The 25623-nt window shown below is 38.6% G+C and overlaps 1 protein-coding gene across 5 annotated transcripts in view; it reads right to left on the bottom strand.

The window, feature by feature from the left end:
- si:ch211-191a24.3 (tensin-3) overlaps positions 1-25623 on the bottom strand; it is a 40657-nt gene that overhangs the window by 5073 nt on the left and 9961 nt on the right. For 4 of the 5 annotated variants that reach the window (XM_044128197.1, XM_044128198.1, XM_044128202.1 and 1 more), the window contains 8 exons: positions 20682-21566; positions 16543-16673; positions 14844-14952; positions 14682-14750; positions 3848-3992; positions 1902-2359; positions 349-432; positions 60-191 (listed from right to left, as the gene is read on the bottom strand). In XM_044128197.1, the coding sequence (XP_043984132.1) occupies positions 60-191; positions 349-432; positions 1902-2359; positions 3848-3992; positions 14682-14750; positions 14844-14952; positions 16543-16673; positions 20682-21566 (2013 nt within the window). The remainder of the gene's footprint in view (positions 1-59; positions 192-348; positions 433-1901; positions 2360-3847; positions 3993-14681; positions 14751-14843; positions 14953-16542; positions 16674-20681; positions 21567-25623) is intronic. The other variant, XM_044128199.1, reaches the window with a different exon arrangement.

Raw genomic sequence — 25623 nt, 5'->3', positions numbered from 1 at the left:
TCCAAGGTCCACTATAAAATTACAAAACCATGCATTCTAATCTAAGGTAATCCAATCACCTTTTTTACTGTGGTGTACCACAGAGGGAGGAGGCGTGGCCACCTTCATGGCCAGTCCATACGCCCCGCGAAATGAATGGCTGTCTCTGACGATGAACGAACCGGGCTCTTTGTCCTTCAGCACTGCGATGGCTAATCAGAAGGTCAACATGGGGAGGAAGCAATGAAAGGCTAAAGTTAAAATTACATTCATACTGAAAGAGGAAGAAAAAAAAAAAAACTTTACACAGAGGTGTATTATACGCTCACTGGAGGCCGCCTAGTTTTCTGCTCCAAGGCCAATATTTACCTTGGTCTCTGGAAATGTCGGGCTTGTACCAGAACTTGGACGTGTCCTGAACAAACTTCACAGTGTCATGCTTATTGCCAGAATCTGTGGGGCACAAATCAGAGCTTGGCATTAAGTTTCAGGATGGTGATGATGGGTAAAATGAGGAGGAAAGATCAGACAGATTCTCAAAGTCTGGACAGGTGGTGAATTGGGATCATTTTCAGTTTAACACAAATGATCAAACATGTTAAACTGATGGCATTCATTGTCAATGACACCCTTTAGAAATTTACAGAAAATATATTTTATGCTCTATCTGGGCAGACTTTATTCTTCTTTTTAATTTTATTTCACTTGACTTTAAGTTTCACTGTCTTTTATATGAGGAACTGCACCAAACGTTTTTATTTGGGACATTCTTCTTAAAAAACTAATAATAATGAAGTTGTGGGTTTTCTAGTCCTTTGACCACTAAAGATAAAATCATTTCATCTCCATTGTAAGAAGACCATGGTTTCTGGATGTTTCTGTATATTTGTGTCCCACTCTGAATAAAATCAAATTAAATTTGGCACTTTTCAAAAAAGCAATTTATTATTAAATAGATACAAGAATTTCTTATAAAGCTATTTTGCCTCATTTGTCTGCAGTTTTACAACTCATTTATAGAATTTTTTGTTTTAATTAATATGCATTTTTACTGATTAAAAAGAGTCCAAATCAAGACCAAGCCAACACCCAGGTGCTTGGCATTTTTCAGATTACATTTTAAACAGCTGCCAAAATACTTGTCTTCTAAATAATCAACAACCAATACCAAATAATCAATAGCCCAAACACCCTAGAGAGGAATCTCATTCAGTCACGTGTGTCTGCGATCTCCTTCTTTCAGTCACTACCCAAAGTTTGTGACCACAGACGAAGGTAGGGACTTAAATCGACCAGTAAAAGAAGAGCCTCTCGCCTTTCTGCTCAGCTCTCTCTTCACCACAACAGATTGGTGCAGAGCTTGCATCACTGCAAATGCTGCACCAATCCAACAATTGATCCCCCTTTCCATTTTTCCCTTATTCGTGAACAATATACCAAGATACTGAAAATACCTCTACATCTGGCTAAAGACCGTGGTATCGGATTTGGAGGCACTGAGCCTAATCCCAGCCCCTTCACACTCGGCTGTGAACTGCTCCAGTGAAAGCTGGAGATTACAGTCAGATAAAGTCAACAAAACCAGAATTTTTTTTTAGGTAAGATTTAAGGGATTAAACAAGTCAGCAAAACTAGGGGATAAAGATGGATGATTTATCTCTTAGACAAGTAAAAGACAAGAAAAGAAGTGCCAGGATTCCCTCTTCCCTTAACTTATTGTGCTTTGTTCACCTTACATACTTTATTGGAAAACTTATGCTGCTAAAAGTTTTACCTACAAGTACACAGCATGATATTTTTGGAGAACATAAATACAGGACCTTAAGTAGAGTTTTAATATAATTTGGGTTTAATAAACACGGATCCGAAGAAAACAAATCAAACGTGATGCTGAATTGAGACCAAATAAGACTTAATAGTACCTGCTCCGGGTGACGAGGCCCCACTGAGTCCTCTGAACGGATCTGAGGTCAGGGACGACGACAGAGGGATACTGAGGCTGCTGCCGCTGCGCGGGCTGGAGAACCCGCTCAGAGAGGGGGATTGTGAGCCCAGCTCTCCCACCTCACCTGTTCTTCTCTTCTCCGGCAGTAGGGGAGCAATCCCTGCATCTCCTGCAAGATTCAGATTCCCGAGTCCCTCCACGGCTTCCAGCAGGCTGTGCTCCAGGCCGCCGTTTCCCAATAACAACAACGAGGACAAGTCTGTGCTATCGGTTCCACTGCGGTCCCCTGAGCTCCCTCCCCATCCCCTCTGATCGCCCCGCGGGGAACTGTGAGCATTAGGAGAGCTGAGAAGTAGCGGGGGTGTAGATTGGGGAGGATACGGCGAGTTCAAGGAGTTTGGTGTCCGGTTGTGCCACACAGGAGGCGGAGTGGAGCTACAAGTAAAGATAAAGATACAACATGTCCGAATATTCAAAATATTTTTTCACATAATAATTTAAGAAGATATCTAGAATTGGAGAGACCCTTGACACAGATTCTCTGTTTATGAGGGCTGTAGAAAAAAACAAACTGAGCTGGGTTGTGGGTGCAATTCTCCGACACAAATATTCAGGCTTTACGTGATATGAATTTAAAACACATACAAATAATCAATGCATGCAGAAGTGTTATAGCTATAGTCTGTATTGCCAGTAAAGATTCAAATAATATTTAAGCTGTTTTTAATGTCAGGACTTTATTTTACATTTTAAGCCTTCTCTTATGACTGTGCACAGTAAAAAAGTATCGTGTCAAATCCGTTTGAGTTGAATGACCTATACATGGAAACAACCACTTTGTCTCAGGTAAGGCATGTGAAGCAGCAGAGGCCAAAGGTTCACAGACACATCTGAAAACAACCTGATGATTTAGAATTTTCATTGAAGCTGCAGATCATAATCAGCTGCATGAATCAACGGGGCCAACGAGCTCTGTGTCAACAACCTGGACTACTGCTGGTCTAGGGATGGTGAAGCCTGTTTATAACCATAAGTCATGGTTTTATTTTGCAATGTAGGGGTAATAACACTTATATATACATTTTTTCATTTCAATAAAAGTTGAAGTAGCTATAAGAATACGTCTTTTGTTTGAGCTGGATTCTACTTTGAGGCATGAGAGAGGAACAATCAATATCAATATGAAAGATATCAAAGAATAAAGGTCATCGCTGCATCAGAGTGTGCTGAACTCCAATTGCAATGGAATGCTTGGACAAAATATGTGGTAAGCTATTATGTTTCAAATGCATTTACATCATGTCATGGATTGTATCTGTGCATGCCGGTAACATATTTGCTCAGTCAAATGAACTTTGTCTGAACTCTAGGCCCACGCTTGATGTAAATTTTATTGACTTAGATATTGAAGCGCACAGAGAGTGGTGAGAACATCAAAACGACACAGCGAAGAGAGAGGAAAGTGTTTTAGTAGATAATGCAATGACAGTCATTATTGTGCAGTATTAAATAAAAACAAGTTGCTAAATAAACTATTTAACAAAGACTAAAATGTTACATTTATAAACAGTCCTTAAAACTGGCTATGTCTCTCTTTGTCAACCTTACGTGTATTTTAGTTTTTCCCTCTTATACTTCATTTACTAAGTGTTTTTTTTTTTTTTCAATCTAATTAGGCAGGTGCATCTAAGCACCATAAGATCCCCATTGTTGCGAGAGGCTACTGTCAAAATGTGACTATTCCTGTTTTAAATTCTAGCCCTTGGTGCATGTGAACGCTGCAACAGAGTATATGGATCACCGCATTCTGGATTATTTACTATTTTCCAACCCTTATCGATCTGCATCTCCTTTCTGGATAAATCCCAAAATAAATATTAACTTTATGACTCAGAAACGTCTTTTTATTTTGAAGACCTTCACCTGTCTGTATGTTGGAGGGGGCTGCTAGTTGACACTGAGCTCATGGAGTCAAAGATCCTCTGTGTGACGGGCACGTCCGATCGGAACAGATCTCCGTCTGTGGAACCACCAGAGTGGTTCATGCCATCTAGGAAACCTCTGGGTTCTGAGCAAAGGACAAAGAGAAAGCAGAATCAATTTAATACTTTAGACATCAAAACAAAAACCTAGTTTACTTTTAGATTATAGCTGGAGAGAATAGAAACACATTTGTCATGTTTTACAGTACAAACTTCTTGTACTTAAGGATTATTCTATAAGGGATATAAGCAGCAATGAATAGCTTCATTTTTCAGAACTGCCGTTGAATTCAGCAGATCCTGCAATGCAAGATGTGCTTTTGTGCGAAGCAGAAGCTGAACTGGTGTGCGGCTGTCAGGACATACATGCAAACATGAAGTCCTGATTGTGTCATTCTGCAAACACACAGACGAGCCTCCTCAAGCTAAAGAACAGGATTGTGAAGCACCATGAGTCACGGGGAAAACAGTCATTCATTATAAAGGGCTCGTTGTTTGGCCTGCTGAGCCTCCTCACTTCACCTCCTCCTTCCTCCCGACTTCTGTGTCTCTACTGCAGTGCAGGAGTTAGCTCGCTGCCAGCTGTGTTAACTGATCAGGCAACATCATTTCGAGGGGATTTCATAACACTAACACTGAATGCACATAATGTAAAACAAATAATGCTCTTGTATACTTAGTCAGTATAAACATCGCATGCACACATGAAAAGCAATTGTATAAAGTAGATTCAAACACTTTGTGCTTCAGATTTTAGTGTTAGGATCCTTTGGTTGTCAAACTCCAGTCCTTCAGCAGAACAGTGTGATATGACGGCAAATCAGACGTTTCATTCAAGTGAAGCATTTTGAGGTTATTTGCATAAACTGTCTGTTTTAGCAGTTCATTGCTTTTGGGGGGATTTTTTGAAACTACATTTACCGTAGTTACATTTTGTATTTGATTTTTCTATTTGTAAAAGATCTAACCACAAATTGCAACTCAACTATGCCTTCAAATTGATGATCTAGTTTAAGTGAAATAAAAAAGATATCTTAACAAATTAATGAATACCTGAATTATTTAATTAATGGGTAATTAGTCTTTTATTATTCATTAGAATAATGTAAATTAAAATAAAGACTGGATTTTATATAAATCCCCAGATACATCACATGGCATAGGGCTTACATGCAGCTTGGAAACTTGTTGCTGTTGATGCTCGTAGGAAACATATTAAACCAAAGGGGAGGAGAGCCTCACAAGTCCTCAAACATTCCCACAGTCTATGTCACTTTTCTCTCCCTTGGGGTTGCTCCTGGAAAGCAGCTGAGCTTCTTCTTTTCTCTGAGTTCCCATGGATCATTTTCCTCACTGGTGTTTGTCACATCTGCTGTTTACCTTGCCAGATGACATATCTACCAAACCTGCTGCCTCAGTGATGAGCAAATAACTCATAAGACAAGGTGTTGGTGCCATCTTGCAGCATAGACCATGTATTATTTTCTTTTTCTAAATGAATTGGGTAATCTGTAGAACGGCTTAAGATTTGATGCTCACAGACACTCTCCAATCTGATCGATCTAAAGATGTTTTTAAAAGAAGACTGGTAGACACATGTCCGCAGCAGTTTTGGGGGTTTGAATACATATGGAGCCCAAACTTTTTAGTCTTTATTGTTAAAAAGCCTCACATTGTTTTTAGTCCACTTGACAATTACGCAATGCTTTGTGTTGGTTGATCACATAAAGTATAATACAAGTTTCTCACTGAATGAAAACTTTTGTAAACCATTCTACATTTACTTTTTTTAAATGGAGTAAGATGAAAATGTGCAAAAGTTCTATTTCTTCCAAATCATCTGATTTAGTTATTTTAACTTCACAGTAAATGCATTGCAGTGTCCAGAATTAAGACCGTTTCACATCCACAACAAGAACCCCAGTATCGAAACTGCACAGATTTCTCTTCGCTCTGAGTGAGCACAAAGCCTCTCTTCAGTTTACGGTCAACTTATGAAAAACCTTTTCCAGATGGCACTGACCCATGTGGGCTCGTCTGCCAACCACCACCAGCAACAGCCCCAGCCCACAACACATGCACATACTTTCTGCATCGCAGAGTGATGGTACCATGGCTCTGACTACAAAAGGGGCATACCTTCATGCTCGCCATGAAGATAGTTACTATTTATCAAAAGAGAAGGTTATCTGGGGATCTTCACATCTGATCCACACCTGATCTTGTTGAACAAAAAGAAGAGAATTAAATAATGGCACACAATAAGCCAATAATACATGAGCAGCTATGCTGGGCAAACAGCCCACAGACCACAGGAATGTGTACAAGCACTTGCACTTGCACTGAAGCTAAAACTGAGCCCGCATGACCATCTTACAGCTGTTTATATCTGTCACATTAAAAAAAGTGAATGTTTAAAGAAGAGAATCAAAACAAAAGAGGAGGAAATCAGCTACTGCTTCCCAAACACACTTATACAATATCTAAACTCCTGATCTTAGCAAAAAAAGAAAAAGCTGCAAAAGCTGCTTAGAAGTAATAAAATGTCCATGACAAAAAATCTGAGGCCCTTCAGTTCCAGACCTGAAGGGCCACAACTATCTTGTTTCCTTGCTTGATTTAGAATGAATTAGTCAGTAGTAAGCACCTGCAGAACCTGGAGGCATGTTGAGGGCACACTTCAACCATTTGAATGAGGTCTGCTTTAGAAGGACAAGGTGGTTATACTGGTGTCTATTTAATGTCAGCTATAAGCTCTGTGATGTACAAAATGGGAGGTTTATCCACTAAAAGAGGGAGCAAACAAAAGCAACACTGAAAATAAAGTTGCATAATACATTCAACATAATGAAGACATAAAGGAAACTGCGTTTAGAGAGAGGAGTAAGTTGGTAAGTTAAGAACCAAATATCAATTTATCTCCTGGTTTTGAATAGTCTGTCCTGAAAAAGCATCTGCTTGTAGTTCATGATTTGTTGTTTAACAACAGACCACAGTGTTGAATTTTCACAACTCTCCTACACATTCCTGATTTATTCAGGAATTCCAGTCATTCAATAGCGTGTTGTTTTATGCGGCTCCAGGAAGAAAATATTGACTTATCAGAGTGGTATAAACAGGAGAAGCAGCTTAAGACAAGAAAAAAATGTATTATCTTCTCTAGAAAGAGAACATAATAATTTCTCTAGCGCTCTTAAGACTCAACAACACAAAGACGTCACAGTGATACAGTTATTTACAGTTATCTTACAATTGTAATACATTTGATTCTGCTGTTGTCCATATCGTTCAACCAAACACAGGAAGTACATTTCCCAGATCCTCTTTCTCTGGAAATTCTCCCCATATACGTCTGAAGGATCCCCTTCTTCCTCCAGTTCAGTTCCCTCAGTCTGCCTTAAGGTCTTCACCCATTAAGCCATTAAATGTGCCAAGACCAATGCTGTGCGTGATCTCACAGAGATTAAGCAGCTGCTCTGTCTCTGCTCTAACTTTGACCACATGCTGAACCACCTGTGAGAGACCCTTTTATTTATCAGCAACACTTCAAGCTTACCTGCTTTTGAAAGCTTTGATTTGTGGATTTTCTCCATTAAGAAGTTGATCTGAGTTGTCATTGCAATTTTTAAGACTGAAGACTCAAGATGAACAGCATCTATAATCCAGGATTTTCTTCTGTTAGAAAGAAGAATGTAAGGAAGGACGGAAAAAAGGAAAGAAGGAAGAAAAAAAGGAAGGAAGGAAGGAACAAATGTTACCAGAGAGTAAATTAAAGAAATGAAGGGAGATGAGACACTGAAGAAAGGCGCAAAGGACAGAATGATGAAAGCAAAGGTATTGAGGGTATAAGGAACAATTGAAGAAGGGAGGACAGAATAAAGGAAAATAGAAGGAAAGACTCAAAGAAGAACACAACATTTAGATAACAAAATGCAGAAGAAAATCTGGAAATAAAAATTCTTTTCATGGTCTAATTTTGTTTTCCATAAAATTGAAAGCAATAATTTGCTTTATATGTAATGCTGCAGGTTGCTTCAAATGTTGAAGCAACCTGCAGCATTACATATAAAATACTAGTAACAAGAACAAGCAAAATAGGTCTGTAAGCTACCCGAGTCACCTGAAATCTCTCCATCACCAGATGTATAGAGGCTCAAAAGGAGAAAGAAGCTGCTTCAGCTGGATCACTTTAGCTAGTGAGGCCATAGATGCCCATGCCTGAAGAAAATGAAAACCTGATTCCAGGTCTCAAAATTGCAGCTGAGAAAAACATTCACCATATAAAAATAACCAACTTGGAATATTGGGCATTGATTGCACTGATTCATCAGGAAAATACATTTCTATTGGCCTGGATTCCTCACTATAAATGGCTTTAACTATTTAAAAGTAACATTAAATCCAAAATTAAAGCAAGATGTGTTTTTACTTCTTCTTCTGTAAGAACAGCTAAACTATGAATATCTGCATGACAACATTGTGCCTTTGATTGGTTGTGACATCTCTGTCGGTAGCCTTCACCACAGTAAGCACCCCAAAGAAAACAAGAAAGGCTTTTTCAAAGCAATCAAGGTCAGTAGAGCAGAAATAAAAAAGGGGGGAAATGGCCCCTCTTTGTTAACCACTAATACATCAGCACTCGATGGAGGCCAAAATAAGCCCTTAACAGGATGAGATCAGTGGAACAAACCACCTCATCCTACCAGCAAATATGAGATGCCAGACAGAATGCAGACGGTGCTATCCAGGAGAATGCAGACTGAGGTAAGTGGGGTTTTTTTTATGTGCACAGAACAGATGCAAAAAACAAGTTCTTAAAAATATTGTAAAATGCTAGGAAAAGGTGAAAAATTACAGCTGTTTGAAAATGCCAGAGGCTTGTGTACCTACTTCTCCATGCAGTTTCTCAAGGACAAACAGTACAGCTCAAATAAATAAATACAATAAGCAGATACATGTCTGAAAATACCAATTTCACTGAGAAATCATAGCTTTAACAGGCAGCCCAATAAACTTTTAAGATTTTTGCCACTCATGTGGGCGTGTACATACCAAGAGATGCAGTCATGATGGTGACAGCCCCAGAAGTTATTCCGTTATTGGCCGGTTATGTCAAAACGTCCAGGGTCTCTCACCTTCCTGTTGCTCTTTCTGCTACCACCCACTGGGAATTAATTCTTCCTTTTTGCCTGGAATGTCCTCCTTCTTATTCAGCACTGCCTTTTAAAAACCAGCCTGAACTCCACTCGCAGGAGAGATCTAAAGTTTTTGAAGCTGGGATAGTTTTTTCTTCCATCCACAACTCCTTTCATCCCCCAGATGGAAAAATAAGCCCCCCATTTGTTCTTGCCGTGTTGTGACGCCACTCGACTTCTGGGTTTGTATGGAGGGAGGGACAGAAATAGGAAGGCGGGGAGGAGGTGTATGGAATTTCTTCCTCCTCCTCTCTCCTTCCATCCCTCCCTCTGTTTTACTGACCACTAGCATTGTTCCTGCTGGGTCACTGCAAGAGTTTTCCCCCAATCAGAGCGGATTCCAGCGGGGTCAGGGTGACATGTGGCCTTTTATGGAGCAGCAACAGCGGCAGGAGGTGGTGGGGTTTGTAGGGCTTCAAAAAGGCCTCTCTGTCCAGGCATGTGTGCCCACTCCCACCATCTGCTCACCACAGACACGGAGGACAAAGGCATGCAGACACTTTGACACTGACTCCTGCCATGCGTCTTGTCTTCGCATGTCATAAATTAAAGAGAGGAGCTGGCGATGAATTGAGTTATGTTGTGTTTAGTTTAGTTTTTAGTGAAAGCATGTGCCTCCTTTTAACCTTGGTGTCACAGGAAAAGAGCTGACATGGGTGTCAACATTTTGCATCTGTTCTTAAAGTTATAAAAGCAGATACCAGTATGTTTACATTTCTGGAAAGAAACTGCAATCAGTGGGAAAACACACAAAGTTGGAGTAATAGAGCAGCAGTAGCCTAAATATGTTTCCTGAGGTTACCTTTAATGTTTTGATTACCCTACGACACTCAAATCCAGGTTACAAGCAGAATTGCCTGCCTGATTCTGTCAGGAAATTAAGAATATAAAAAGTTTGAATGACATTTAAAGTTGTTCTTTGGAGCAAAATGATTAGCTGTAAGAGGTCAAGTTTTGGAATGCTTTTATTTATGATTAATTCATTTTCCCATAACAATTCAGAGAAGATTCTTGCTTTATTAAGATTGCCCTACCACCTTCCCTCTTCTCTACTCAACCTGGGAGCTTTACCTACTAAGACATGCCAAGCCATGAACAAAGAAAGGAACCATATGCAATTCTGGTACCAGATTATGACTCAGAGAATTAACATTTTTAATCCTCCACCTTTGCTGGAACTCTATCATTCAGCCTTTGTTTCCAGTAGAAGAGATGACGTATTCAAGTATCCTGGGACCCTTAAAGATACGGTATAAAGCTTTCCATGCATGCCCCACTTAAAGAAGACCCTAAGACAAACAAAGAGCATGCTGGAGAGATTAAATAACCCTTATGTCATAGGAATTCCCAAGACTGAACTAGGGGATGTCCCTCTTTGGTATGTTTGTTTTCTTTCCACCTTAACCAAAAAGAGGTGAAAGACACTGGATGAATGAGACTACTGGAGTAACCTCATAACTCAGCTGACTATAAATATATCCGTAAGCAAACACAAAGTGCACCTGAAAGATCTTAAAACTTCAAGAGCAGCTTTCCTTAAGTCTCAATCATTAAATTGAAAGAAGCTATTGGATGAACAAATAGTATGGACACATAATAAAAAAAAAATAATAATTTCTTCTTAGAAAACCCTTAAATTCAGGACTTTCAGGTCATCTGGAGAACTACTTCTGTCGTTATGACGTTACAGTAAAACGGTAATCAACTAGCAGTAACTGCATGATTTTAAAGTGTTTTAATATATAGCATTTACGTATGGTTGAAGGTAGAAAATACAGAAAAGCGCACTGTATTGTTTCTTTCCTAGTTTTGCTTTCCAAGTAAAAAGAATCCCATCATTCTTATGAGAAGAAAGCACAATCTTTTACCTCCAGCTACTAATTCATCATAGCTGTTTAAAAGATAACTTGGCAGCAAAGTATTTTCTGGATTAACATTACAATTTATTGGGTTAACATTATTATTTATTGTATATTTTGCCTTTTTAATCTCAGAAAAAAGCATCTTTGGTTGACATATGGATTTCACAGGGGTGGCACAATTACTGCAACATAAAATATCCCTACAGATTGGCCCTTGAAGCTTTTAGGGCCCTTGAGCTACCTCTCATTCATTACAGACAACAATTCAAACCATCTGAAGAAGTCTGCGCTGAGACTTCCACCTGACCTTTGACCAGTTAAGTTCAGACAGTCAAGTATTTGCCTGAGAGAGCCATCTGCCTTTTGCTAAACCTCATCTACATTCCTTCCACTGCACTCTGCTTCCTCAGGCTGACCACTTCTGCATATCACTCTTTATTTTGATGTGACCATAAGTACACAATGGAAATTGAGTTATGTAACGGTTCAGAGTTGCATTTTTGCTGTCATGTACACAGGGAATAACACAAGAGAAGCAGGGTTTTGGTTTGATTCACATTTGATGGCACTGTGGCCGTCAAATGTGAATCAAATTGATGACAATTTTTAGCTATACATTTTTGCATTTCCAGCGGTCATTGGGAGAGAAGCGAGGTTCACCCTGAACAGGTCATCAGCCCATTATAGAGCAACAGAAATACACAAGACAAACAACCATGCACACACACTTTATAACTAAGGACAATTAGAGAAACCAATTGATCTGGTAGTCAGGCTTTAAGACTGTAGTACCCAGAGAGAACCCACATCTGCACAGGGAGAACATGCAAACTCCATTCAGAAAGACCCCAGACCAAGAATCAGATCCAGAGTCTTGCTGCACAGCAACAGCTGCTTATGAAGGTTAACATTTAGAGGTAATAGATATAATATAAATTATGTTTAACATTGAATTCTCCACTTTAGCCTCACCAAAACAAGCAAAAATGCAAAACAAAACATTACAAACATGAGAAAGAAAAAAAAATTGCTAACCAAACTGTCTGCAACATTTGCCTTTAATGGCATCCCTGTCTGTTTTAAAAAAAAATGATACCATAAAACTACGAAAAAATCTACTTTGTAATGAAGATGGTGTTAATAAAATAGGGACCTCTATCAACTTCTGAAATTGATGTAAGATCATTCCAGACCAAATAGACCACTTTGAAATGATATAATAAAAAGTTAGATTTAAAACAGAACGTAGCTGGAGATAGACACCAGCAACCCTCCCGACCCCATCGGGGACAAAAGTGAACAGAAAATGGAAGGATGGATGGATATATTTAAAAATAGCTGCTTTTCTTCAGCATGGTACAAATTAAACATTTTATTTATGTTTTGTTTGTATTACGATATGTTACATTACATTATATTACAGTATGACAAGAATAATTTCTTTGAGTGTATTCATTCATACACAAAAAAGTGGTGGTTTAACAGTGTAATTAACTTATACTTTTTTTTCACTTTTGTTCCCTTATTATTGTTTCATGTTATATGGTTGTATTTTGTTGAAATGCACATTCCTAACTGTAATATATATAATAGGACTGAAAATGTTTATAGATTTTAAATCATGTGAAATTTAGGCCTGACTGACTGAACTGCCCTCTAACTACTACCAGAAATGCAAAACATTACACTAATCTACTTATCTCTATATGTCAGCAAAAAAGAAACTAATGTGTTTAATAGTATCATTAGTTGCATTAATAGTTATTGCAATAGTTAAAATATTTTTGGCTTATACAACTGAAATGGCTTTAACCTTTGTTCAAAAATAGTGTTTTTCAATGTAAGGCTTAGATTGAGCAAAACTCAAAGAAAGGGTTAACTGTAAGCTCAAATAAAAGAGCTCTTTGTCTTTAGTTCATAGACATGCAGTCTTGGCACAATTTATAATGACTTAAAATAAAATGACAATTATTTAGATGGATAATATTGCTGCTCCTGGCTAGACACAGCAAATTATTTCCCAGACAGCTGTTTGCATTTAATGTGGGAAACAGGAAACTGTTGTCTGAGTCACAAAATGTCAGCAACCAAAAGACATTTTGTGCCCTTTTCAGTTTCACAAGGAGAGAAAATCAGGTGCTTTTCTGTTCTGTCTTTCAGCAACTCTCCCTCCATCCTATCACCCCCTGCTCTGCCGAACATGTTTACAACAAAGCAGAACTACCCTTTAAGGGGGCAAACTGCTCAAAACACATAGAAAAGGGCACTAGGAATAGCATGACCATTAATATCAGCAAAACATTCAACCTAACTTTAGTGCATATCAACAGTGTCTCAAATCAGATATAAGTTCCAACCTCTGAAAGACAATCATGTTTTTGACACTACAGTAAATTCCTGCTGCAGCTGTGTGCTGAATATCTGCTCAGGCAGGATGTTCAAACAACAACAGACCCTCCCCTCTTCTCCTGTACCCTCCCTGAACAGGACACAAGTGGACATCCTGTCAGCAAAGCTCCTTTCCTCTGTTAGCTATTATTAGCAGGAATCCAGTCTCAGCTTATCCCACAGGGCCTTAGTGGGCTATCCAATCCCATCTCTGAAATTATTGAAATGTCTAATCCTAATTAATTAGAAATAAGTCTGCTTCTGAATCACCAAAAACAAAAAGCCATGTTAACATGTCCAGCCAACACAAGCAAACTCCAGACCAGGTGTGTGTCTTTAGTGTATTAAGCCATAAGGACATTCCAACCCTCTCCTGAACCTTGTTCATCTGAAATCAAGAGTTAACTCTTAATCAGACACACACCCTCATATACGGTGCTTTACAGAAGCGAACATTTTTCATTTTTTGTCCCAACTGGACAAGCTATGATGTATTTTATTTGGTTTTAACGTGACAGACCAAGACAAAATGGTGCATCATTATCAGGTGGGAAAAAAGGCTTTAAATATTTTGGAGGGGTTGGGTTCAAAATAAAATAATACAAGTAGATTTGCTTGGCTTCACTGTGTCGCCTCTCTGCTGCTATCAACCTTCTCCTCCTTTGAGTTGGCTTTAGTGGCTTGAGAGAAAACATTTGTAAACAGCATCATGTGAGCTTTGGGGTATCTGCAGAGGTCCATAGCTCAGGTGGGAAAATCTGTTTGCATGTGATGTCAGCTACTTATCAGGCACTATAAATATGATCTTTACAGAAGAGCGGCATGAAGAAACACATTATTGATATCCCACATTTAAAGTGTCACATTACATGAAAGAGACACAACAATGATGACAGTAACATGTTACTCTAATATGACCACTTTCTATTTAATGGATTACTATTTTCAAACAAGTAATCAGATTAATATAATGCATCCAAGTCATTGTGCAGTACAATTTTTGACTCTTTCCTTTGTAAAAATTTAGATTTGCTTTCTTCTTGTGTCATGGTGAGTGGCATTACATAGGTGACAAGTCACGTTTTCAGCATGATGACAACTCATGTTAATTGGTTGTAATTCTGTCATATTTACTGCAGAGCCTGTTCCATGGATGAATGGAAGCAGATTGGAAGGCAACTTTACATAAAAAGCCAAAGGCACATAGACATGCAAATTTGAGGAAGATGGTATCAAAACCACAACAAAGTGAAAAAGTTCAGGGGATATGAGTATTTTTTTTGCAAAGTGCTGCATCTTGCCAAGTATTCACTTTAGGAAAAAACACTACCTTGTGTCCAGCTGTGTTGGTCCCACTGTCTGCCAGCACTGAATTGGGAAATCTCAGAGAAATGTTTCACTAGAAAGAAAAGTGGAAACAAAACTGATAAGATTTCCAAATGCAGACACACCCATGGCCACAGGGGCTAAATTTTTTGACATCATCTCTTACCATAGGGCGTTGGAGGAGACACTGGGAATGCTGGAGTCATTGGGATGAAGTCAGAGTTGTCCATTTGTCCGCGGTAATCCACACTGTTAGTTTTGTAGAGATGACCATGCTTTAAAAAGATCAGCAAGGAGAATGAGGTGAGGAGAAAACCAAGAGAACATTGGAAATGTTTTTTATGAAGTGCTAAGAGGTGACAACCTCCCCCCTCACACACATAAACACACAGCAGCAGACATCAGTCTTGTGATCTGTGTGTGGCTGCAACGTGTGTTTTGGTGTAAACACTCAGGCCATTCATGCAACACAGGCAAAAGGGTGGTGAAAGAAAAATCCAGATTTTCCAAAACAAAAATGCCAAACATAGAGTGACACCTAAATGTTTTGGAAGTGCATAAATGTTTTGTTTCTTTAGGTTTCAATGATGACTGTTAAGATAGTTTTAAGACTCCTCTCCAATGAAGCTGCTTCACATTTATTCAAGCTCTTAATAACTTAAAAACTTTTTCAACAAAAACAGATTTTCTATTGTATTTTCCCAGAAAGATCGACTAACTTTATTTCAATCGGAATTCTGAGTAAAAATCACTCTATTAATCTAATAATAAAAGAATGACAGAAGCTCTTTAAGTCATCTTCTTGTTGTGCCAATCAGTTTTTTAAGAAAAAGCATAAAATCATTGATACTTTTCATCAAAATAGCCTCACGTGCTAAAAACTACTGCTAATATTTTTGCTTCTGAAATTTTGCTGGTTTATCAAGGTGGAAAAAATCAAGACATCCCTGAGAGTCCAGCAAGGTGTATAACTGTCTCCTCCTTCAAAAACAGTAAAACTAAGATCAGATTGTCACAAGTGTAGAGTTTGCTCATCACTGGCATCAGGTGGGTGTGAGAGCAAATATCTGCACAATCAAGTAAAGAGAATTGGACACGAAGGAAAGTAACAAGGTCAATTTAGTCCAATGAGTAAAAAATTGAAGGACACATCAGAACTCAACAAGAAGTTCATATGTTCCTAACATCTCGAGAAGAAAAGGCAAGAGCTTCCCTGAGCTTGGTGTGGTGCCAACAGTTAAGCATCCTGATAAAATCCAGGTGTCGGGATGCTTCTCCTACAATACGGACCCAAGAGCACTGAAATGATTAAAGCCTGGGATCAAAACATTCTGCAGCAGCAACTTTATCCAAAAATCCAGTAAACATTTGGTGGTGATTTATTTTCTGGCCGGATGGGGCATTTTGTCATGCTGTAAAAGTGATTATGAAGAAGCTAAAACATTATAGCGCTGAGATTTTGGACCTATTCTCAGAAAATTCTATATATTTGTATATGCAAAAATCAGGTGGAAATCTCTTCAAAAAATCCTTAATTTTTCTTCAACATTTTGAAGCTATAGGTACTTTCTTGTCCGCGGTTTTATTGTTACTAATATGTAACAATAAAACCTTTTATGCTCTTCGCACCCTACATTGCTTCAGATGCTGTTAAAATGAAGTCTAATTTATTCATGAGCTCCAAATGTTACCTGATAAAATAATTTGTATAGCTTTGTATGTGTTATGGCAGCAAAAAGACATTGAAAATGTCACATTTTATAGATTATTCAATGCAGCACAAAAGCTCTAAATCCAAAATGATTTAATCATCTTCCTTTTCTTTCTATCTGCCAGTATGTCAGATGAGGTGAAGCTGAGTTTACCTGGGAGCTTGAGAAGGAGGGGCTGTTGGCTGGGGAGCCTTTAAAGCTTTGAGCTCCACCTCTTTTCCATCCTGGACTCTGAGGGTCACCATAGTCCACCACATCGCTAACATGTTTCTGCTGTTTCCACCCTGATCAGGAGAATAGAGGCAGAGGAGGGAGGGAGCCAGACAGTAAAACAGATTATAATCTGACACGCAATCCGCTTGAAAATCAAACTCAGTCATCTGTTTTGTTGCTACACACATTTACACCACAAATAGTCTAGTTATGTTTTTAAAAAAGCGTGACATTAAACTAAATTGACACTTTGTTGTAAACACATGCCGACTTGCCAATAAAGGGTGATGACAGTAATTAGTGTTTGTCGTGTTTGCTTTCAACAAAAGCTTCTCTCCATGTGTTTTATCAGTGGAGGTACAGCTAGTGTGAGTAAGAGAGCATGCACCAGAAACAGATGGTGTCTCGTCTGAAAAACATCTGCTATAACAATCACTTATTTTTATTTTTTTATTGATACAATAGTGTCCTCTGAGTTCAGAATTATGCTGAACTCTGTTCTAAATATGCATGCTTCCAAGCTGAAATAAATTATTTTGAGAAACCAAATTCTAAACAGGCTGATTTCATTAACACAGAAGAAATTCTGAATCTTTGTTAGTCTTCAGTTCAAATAACAAAAGCATTAGTGACACTGTCAAAATACTGACACTAAATCTAGCAATCAAGAGGAAGGGGGAGAAGGGAGCATAGTACAAGCAGTGCTCACAGGATTTCTAAAAAGTAGCCATTTGTGGATAAAACGTGCTTTGATGACCACAGAGGCTGTTGGGTTTGTCGTTTTATTGATGTACCACAGATTTTCAGACACTTCAACCTGTTATGCTTGCTTTAAAGTCTCTGCTGTTGGTTTTTAGAGGGTCAAAACCTGGGAATAGGCTAAAATTTTAAGGACTCAATTTTAGCCACCCAAAACGTCTCATTAAACAAAAGCTGGAATGAGCCACTGCAACTAAACCAGCTACTGTCCCTACAGTGGGCCTGTCAAAAAAGCTTCCAAGGAAGTCTCAAGTATCAACTAATGTCCACCACACTTGTTACAAGACAGTAGTCTTTTCAGGAAGATGAGAGGGTGAAGTCATTATGTCAAAACTTCAAAAGCATTCCTGAATGCTTACAAGTTCCTCCTTCAAACAGTCTACTGAAAACACTCACTATAATAATGAATCAAGACAAGTGTTAGTTATGGCTTAAAATGCGCCGAGGAGGAAATATCAGCTTTCAATGCTTTGACATGTCAATCTGCTGATCTACAAACCTGTTTCCAGAACATAAATTCTAGGTTACAGCAAAAACTAATAAGTAAAGGATGAGAGGTAGATATTGAAGCAAAGACACTATCAAGAATTCTCTGAGTTGCTGCAAAGGACATTCCTGTTCTGCTATGTCTCAGATAAACCAAATTCTCACTAGTCTGAGCTCAGTTTGGACTGTTTCTCAAGCAAATGGCATGAAAGTGGAGACATTCCTCATATGATGCCATAAATGAAACAAGTGACAGAGGTCACAGAATAAGAATTACTGTTCTTATAGGCGCCGTCCCAGTGGATATGATGTAATAAAATCACCATACAGCATGTGCCATCAGGTTGTGGAGAACCAGGCAAGGAGAGACAATATGGAGAGTTAAAGGAGTTTCCAAAACAGTATCATCAATGATTTGTTGAGTTTCTCTTGCTTTCTGAAAAGCAGTACTTTTATATTGTGTCATATCTTTACATCTTTGCTGGTACAAAAATATAAAATGTTATTTTTGAGCAATAACTATTTGAAAAGATTTCTGTTGTTTTCTGTTTTCTGTTTTAAAGTCTGATACAGTAGGCTAGCAGTCCTGAACTTTAAGATTCAAGGATAAAATTACAAAATCATGCATTATATTTTTTTAGAATTTGTGAAATAGTCATGATTTTTCCTGAATTAATTTACAAAAATTAAATTAAAGCTTTCCACACACACTACATTACCATGCAGAGTTAACTGGAGTTAAATGGTGGCACGTTGATTTTCTTGAATCTCAATCTTTGTCCAGATGCAATCACATTTTGGACTGCCTTGCAAAATAACCAAGTATGTTAAATCAATATTTCATAAATATGCTCACACGGGGCCTGGACTGTTACAAGCATTACAGAAGCAGAGAAAGGCTTCAGCATTCAATGTACAAATGGTTTCCAAGTGTCAATCATATTCCTACACCCATGCTCAGTTTAAACTGATCCACTCTGAAATGAGATAATCCTTTAAGAAGCCAAGTCACCATGAGATATTGCTCATTCCTTGTATGTAAACCGCCATGACGCCAAAATGCTCTGAGAGGTTATGTATACACATGTCACACCTAAAGGAAACATAAACACCTGTTATTTCTTCCCCTTATTAAGGAACAAAAAATGAGATCAAGAAAATATTCAAAATAAACATTCAGTGCTATTTGTTTTTAGAGTTTCCAGTTTAGCTTAGTTCTCAAGTGGTGGTTTTTTTTGTTGTTTTTTTTTAAGTGTTTTTCTCCCCTGCATCACAGAAATCCCTCTCATCTCTTGGTGTGAACACATGAAACTTCAGGTTAGGGCTAATCTGCCTTCATCTGTGATTTGTACCCATAATCATTGTATCTTTCTTAGTCATGTTACCCACTTCACGTTATGTGTGGTTGCATAATGTAACCTCAGGGTCTGTATATTTCCCGTGATAACAAAGCAAGTAGTAGAGTAAACACATCCTTGTGTGTCACATACAGAGAGGTCTTGGTTATCACTGCGTCCACATCAGAGTCCTCCACTACTTGTTTGACTAAACTCTTCCAAACTTCAGCAAGAACCCACATTTACAAACCTCTGTCCTACAGCAAACATACATACTTCTGTCATAAGTGGAGATCTCCACCATTTTTTGGTGATTTGTACCGGAAAAAAACCAGGAAGATAGAGCACATCACCCCAGTTCTAAAGTCCTTACACTGGCTCCCTGTAGCTCAGAGAATAAAAACTTTAAAATACTGTTAGTTTACAAACCACTGAACGGCTTGGCACCACAATACATTAAAGATCTGTTGTTGTTCTATCAACCTTCCAGAGCTCTGCATTCCCAAAACCAGAACCGAACATGGAGAAGCAGCATTCAGCTTCTATGCACCAAACAAACTTCCAGAAAACTGAAAGACACTTCAAACACTGACTTCCTTTAGATAAAGAATTTAAACCCACCTGTTTAGAATTGATTTTGAACCATAATAAATGAAACATTGACCAACATATTTGATTTGTCTGATTTTAATGATAGCACTCATCAAAATGTAATGTTTGTTCAATTGTTAACTGTATGGTATCTTTCTTTAAAACTTTGTAATTGTGTGTTTTTTGTTATGTAAAGTATTTTCAACTGCCTTGCTGCTGAAATGTAATACACAAATAAACTTGACTGATTGATTAATTAAAAAAAACAAATAGTTTGAATCAGCAAAATGAAAACATAAAATTCAGTCTTAAGATCCTCATTCACCTCACCTGAACATGCTGAAAATTGTGCATTTTAGAAAGTGTGCGAAAGAAAAGGGATGCAGATACCTCAGCACACTGGCATAGCAGTAGTGGCCAGAACTGGAGCAGAAATTTAAATGCTCATGCAGCTACTTTTTTTAAAACTGACTTTTTTTTGGTTTTAATGTAGACTAAGGCCTCTGAAACAATGTTGGTGGCATCAACTAACTCACTCACTCTTTGGTTACCTCACAACGACCTGTTGAGTAACTTGAGTAACAGCAGTTTCATGTTTCATCACTATTTGCCTCAAAACTGCTTTAAGATAGACAATGACACGAGGAAAAGCTGTGGTTAATAAAGTAAATGTCACACACCACAGATTTGGCAGTATTTCAGATACGTAAATCAAAAAACTATCAGTAATGATCTATTTTGACTGGTATAAAATGTTTAATGTGATGTTTTTCAGCCCTAACTGGCAGATAACCCTTCTGCAAAACTATAAAATGACGCTTCTGTGATTTCTCATGGGCTTTGGGAGGACAGATATTTTCTAACAACTCTGATACATTTTACATCAAGCATTTTGTTTAACGTTACCTGACTGATGGGTCTGGCCTAAGCCTTTGTGGCTTAGGCCGTTGGTGTGCAGAGAGGCTGAGCGGGACAGAGGAGAACATCGAGTGGGAACCGGAACAAAAGTGGGGTCTAAATCCAGAATCAGCTTGTTCAGCTGCTCAATTGACTCGTCGATGTCTGTAGATAAGGAGGCCAGCTCATCTTCCTGACAGGATGAAGTAGTATTTTCAGGCTGTCTGTTGTCCTGGTCTAAGAGGCCTCTCTTCACTGCTTCCCTGCTGCTTAATCCTCGTGTTGGTGTTTCAGGAAGTTCCAGAGGTGCTGGTCTCTCTTTATTCGACTTGCTGGTTCCCTGCTCAGGGATGGGATCCACCATCTGCTGCTGTCGAACCCAGGAGTGAGTGGAGTACTCTGTTCGGGCTTGTCTCTGAGTTGCAGGTACATTTTCAGAAGGAAGTGAGAAAACACTGCTCGAGTCTGGAGCCTGTGAAGAAGAACCTTCATCCTCATCATCAAGAATATCCGTCTCCCTTTCGCTTGATGAAACATCGCCATTGATGGTGGCTCCCAGTCTGGACTCATCTCCACTCACCTTTCCATCTCCAACACCAGAAGAACTCAGTTCGGTCATGACCTCCAGAAGAGCCTGGATTGGTTCTGACTCAGCCCCAAAAATCAGCTTCTCAGCCTGGCTACAATTGTCCTGCGTGGCTCCTCTTCTGGGTCCGACTCCGGTCCGCCCCTGTGAGGCAACGGAGAGGCCCGAGTCACTGCTGGCTGATGGCGCTCTGTCGCTGAGGCTCGGGCTGATAGACAGCAGAGGGTACAGAACTCCTTCCTCAGTGCTCTTCTTCCTCACTTTGGAATACAAATCTCTATTTCCAGATTCAGACACATGAGGAGGGCCTGGAAGGAGACAGAAATCACTCTGGTCAATTTAAATCTGGTTTTAAAAAAATAGAGAATCACCGCTTTTCAAAGAGGTTTGGTTTTGTTTTTACTAAACTTAAATGACAGGAAGCATTTTAGCTAAAACACAGACACAGGCTTTGCAAACATCTCAAAAACATGAGTAACAGATCAGGCAGAGATAAAAATGAATGTGATGACAAGATGAAAAACCCCATAATCAGTACTTTGTTGCAACTCTTCTAGTTTTTCTATCAACTTTAATTCTTTGAAGACTTTGCTTCATCATCAAGACTTCATCAACAGCAAACTTGCTTTGAATTAATACAATTCCTTCAAAATAATGACCGAGACTGATCTATCTCTATTACCCAACATGCAGTCCCACATCATCGATTGCTCTAGCATCAAGTCCTCCATACACTTTAATCTTAGTCTTGCTTTTTTGTGTTTATGTGTTAATCATGGTTTTTCTTTTGTCATTTCTTTTCCAATCATGAAGCTAGTGAAACGAATGAAGAATAGGTATAATGTGTTCATATTCTTGTCAAGATCCTAGCTGGAGCCTCTGAAGATTCCAGCAAGATATCCCAAGGAGTACAGCTCCACATCAATCCAGAGACAATGGCATAGATCCATTTTCCTGAATCTGGTAGAGTGAGAGAGGAGCAAAGTTTGGTAATGTTAAAAAGTTAATGGAAATAGATCTTTCAGAGTTGGTCTACATGACATTGAAAGGTCAGGGTTAGTTAACTCTGAGGTTTGTAACTGAAAGGGAGAAGAGGATGTTGTGACTAGAGGAAGTGAAGCTGATCATAGGAGATGGCTGGATCTGGTGGAGAATGATCAACATTACTTATGTTTTGATGATGAAGATAAAATGCAGAAATTACAATGATTTCTCTGTGCTGATGCTTTTGTCTTCTCAGATCTGTCTGATTATTTTCTGGAACATTTTGTTTGTATTTGCTTTGAGCTGATGGGACACAGCCAATTTTTTATTTTTTTTTAAATACTCTGTGTTGATTTACCTTCTAGATGATTTTCATAATCTTTTTGATTGTTTGCACTGACAGCTCTCCCTTTGGGTGAATGTTTCACTGTTTTTCTTTCTAAAATTATTGCTTACTAAGTAATTGGGTTTTTTTCCCCAGGCTCAATTGTAAAGTGTTTCTCATAACAATAATCTCGAACTGAGATTTAATGGTAAATAAATAAATTTAAACAAGAGAAAGAAAGGACCCACTAGCAATTTGCTGTAATTATGTTTTCCGATTGTTGTTTACCGGCTCTTGCGATTTGTCTCTGAATCACTTACATTCCACTGGAAAACTCCAATTTACAGTCAAAACTTGTCTGATTGTATACAATGGAGTGTGCACCTGCATCACCACAGCCCATGAATCATGACTTCAGACACACTTGGTGAAGAAAACACAATAACCTTTTTGTATAGGCGACAGAACGATGCGTGAGTCTACGTGTCACGAGAAAAAGGATGTGTCCATCACCTGAGGTCAGACGACTGATTCACATATAGAAAAAGAAGAGATCTAATTAACAGCTCTTCTAGCAATTAGGACCAAATTGGTCTTGGTCTCACTGAAAAATCAAACCAGCATCTCCATAAAACTTATCAGCAGAAGGAAACATAAAGTGTTCCAAAACTGAGTGGTAGGCGACTGATTTGGTTGCCCTCCACTCTACCTTCAGACTCTGGAAGATTGGTTCCAAATGTAAAGCACAATTTACTTTTAGTTTTGAATAGAAGACTTTGAAACTTTTTTCTTTCAAATTAAGTAACCACTGATATTTTTCCTTGTTTTCCTTTTCTTGTTACATTGTGTGAGCTAAGTCAAACATTCAAATTATTGCAAATAAATGCTTGCAATATGTCACTCTCTGTATAAATAATCAGTAAAATACAAGAGTGTCACTTCTTTAACTGAATTACTGTTAAGGTATTGATGTTCTCATTTATACATATGAAACTTTAAGCATATAAGCTTGTTCAGTGTTTTCTAATTTGTGGTTGACCTTCTAAAGTATATAGATTTGGGCACAAATAAGTCACTTAAATGTAGGATCTGTTCCATGTTAAGCTTGTTTAATTTTGATAAAGTAAAAAACAATATACAGTAACTACTGGATAACACACAGTGAATGCCACAGCTGTATGAGTACAGCCTCTAGAGTGCAAGAGAGGCAATAAAAACGAAATGCCAGAGATGCATGATAAAAGTTCCCAGTGGTTCTGAGAGGCTTTTCACACACTGATGTTCACAAACTGATAAACAGAGATCCAAAGCTTCAACCAGCCCAACAGAAATAAAAGTAAGAAAGCTTACTTTACCCACAGCCAGCAGGAAACTTTCACTGTCCGCTTTGCTGACTGGAAACAGGATGGAAATACTTTGCCGAAGCCTCCCTCCGGACTCAGAGAAGGAGGAAGCAAAACGAATGACAGCCAGAAAAGGAAAGAGAAGGATGACAGTGAAAGCAGACTGAAAAGTTTCATAGCAGCTCCTGATTCTGCTCCTGTTTTTTCATCTTCTCAGCAGCAAGAAGACATGTGAAGTACATTCTTTTTCCTAAGGTGCTAACAGCTCTCTGGTGTGCCCCCTCTGCTCTCTCCTTTCCCTCTCTCATGTTGCTGCACTTCAAATCCCCGCCTTCAACCCTTTAGTTTTTTTTCTGTTTCTGTCCCTCTCCCCCACCCCCTTGCATCCTGTCCCAGCCGACACAGGTAGCTGAGGGTGCACTCATGCGTTTTCATCTCAGGAAAGGAAGGAAACTAAAGGGTGGATCATTCACTAGCCTCACATACACACACATATGCATAGGTGGAAGTGTGTGTTATACACATAATGCACTTTCAAGGAAAAAAAAAAAACTCCACAAGGACCTTGAGCTGCCCAAATTTGGTGAGGAGAATGTAAACATGGGGGCGCATTCTAGGGGAGAAGGGGGAAGGGAATTTACTGGACAAATTGCAACCTGCAACTTGAACCTGAGAGCAGTGCAGATAGAAAGGGAAGGCAGATGAGGGGATGGAGTGATAGAAACAGCACAGGAGAGAAATGTTAGACGTTCAAGTTGAACAACCAGAGCTCCAAAACAACAGTCGCAGGAGCAGCTGAGTTCCACATTCCTGTTTGCAGATCTGTGTGTGTTTTCCGTGTTTACGTGCCACTTTTTCACGTCTTTAAATCCAAATTACACGGCTGGTGGGGGCAGATTTAGCCATGGCATAAAACAGCTGGAGCTGAAACCTCAGCCACAGCTTAAAGCCATTGTTTCAGCTGTCTGCTGTGGGATTTTGTGATTTTGTGTAGGTGTTTTTATTCCGAGGAGCTGGAAAATTCTTGGGGGAAAAATCTGCAGCCTCCAGTCTGTTCGCTGTCTTGGTTGCTTTCACGAGAATTCCCAGAAACATCAAGAGGAAAGTCTTTATCACTAATCTTCTACAATTATGAGATATTTTGTGGGGAGGCCAAGAAAGACACCACAGCAAAGCAATCCAAAGAAAGCTGGAAATTTGACTGTTTCTTTTGAAATAAATTTTGTGAAAGTTTTGAAATCCCTCCTCTGTCATTCCAGTTTGTACGCCACCAGAGAATGGCTCTCTTTTGTGAACAAATTATTTCTTAGACATATACACCTGTTTTTAAACCAATACTGAAAAAAGAGGGAATCTAATCAAAACTGGAATTGCACAATTGTCAACAGGTCTTCATCATAAAGATGAAGACCTGTTGACAATTCACTGTTACTGCAATAAACAGCTTTGATTAAAATAAAATCTTAAATTTGACTTTCTGCCCCTCTAGCATGCTTCACATTAAACAAGCATCATTTCTTAAATCATTCTCCTACATCTTGAATGTATTTGAGCTCCTCCTGGAACAATATTGGCCCATATTTCTTTGAGTTATTAAGATAGAAGTAAAAGCAAAACATAAATATAAACTAGAAAAATATAAAAACATTAATAAATGTAAACTGAATGCAAAATTTTTAAGTAATAAACATAGAAAACTAAGCAGTTATTAAA

This window comes from Gambusia affinis, linkage group LG10, assembly GCF_019740435.1.
Source record: "Gambusia affinis linkage group LG10, SWU_Gaff_1.0, whole genome shotgun sequence".
NCBI lineage: Eukaryota > Metazoa > Chordata > Actinopteri > Cyprinodontiformes > Poeciliidae > Gambusia > Gambusia affinis.
The sequence above is the reverse complement of the archived record's forward strand: the minus strand, read 5'-3'. Positions and strand labels throughout refer to the sequence as shown.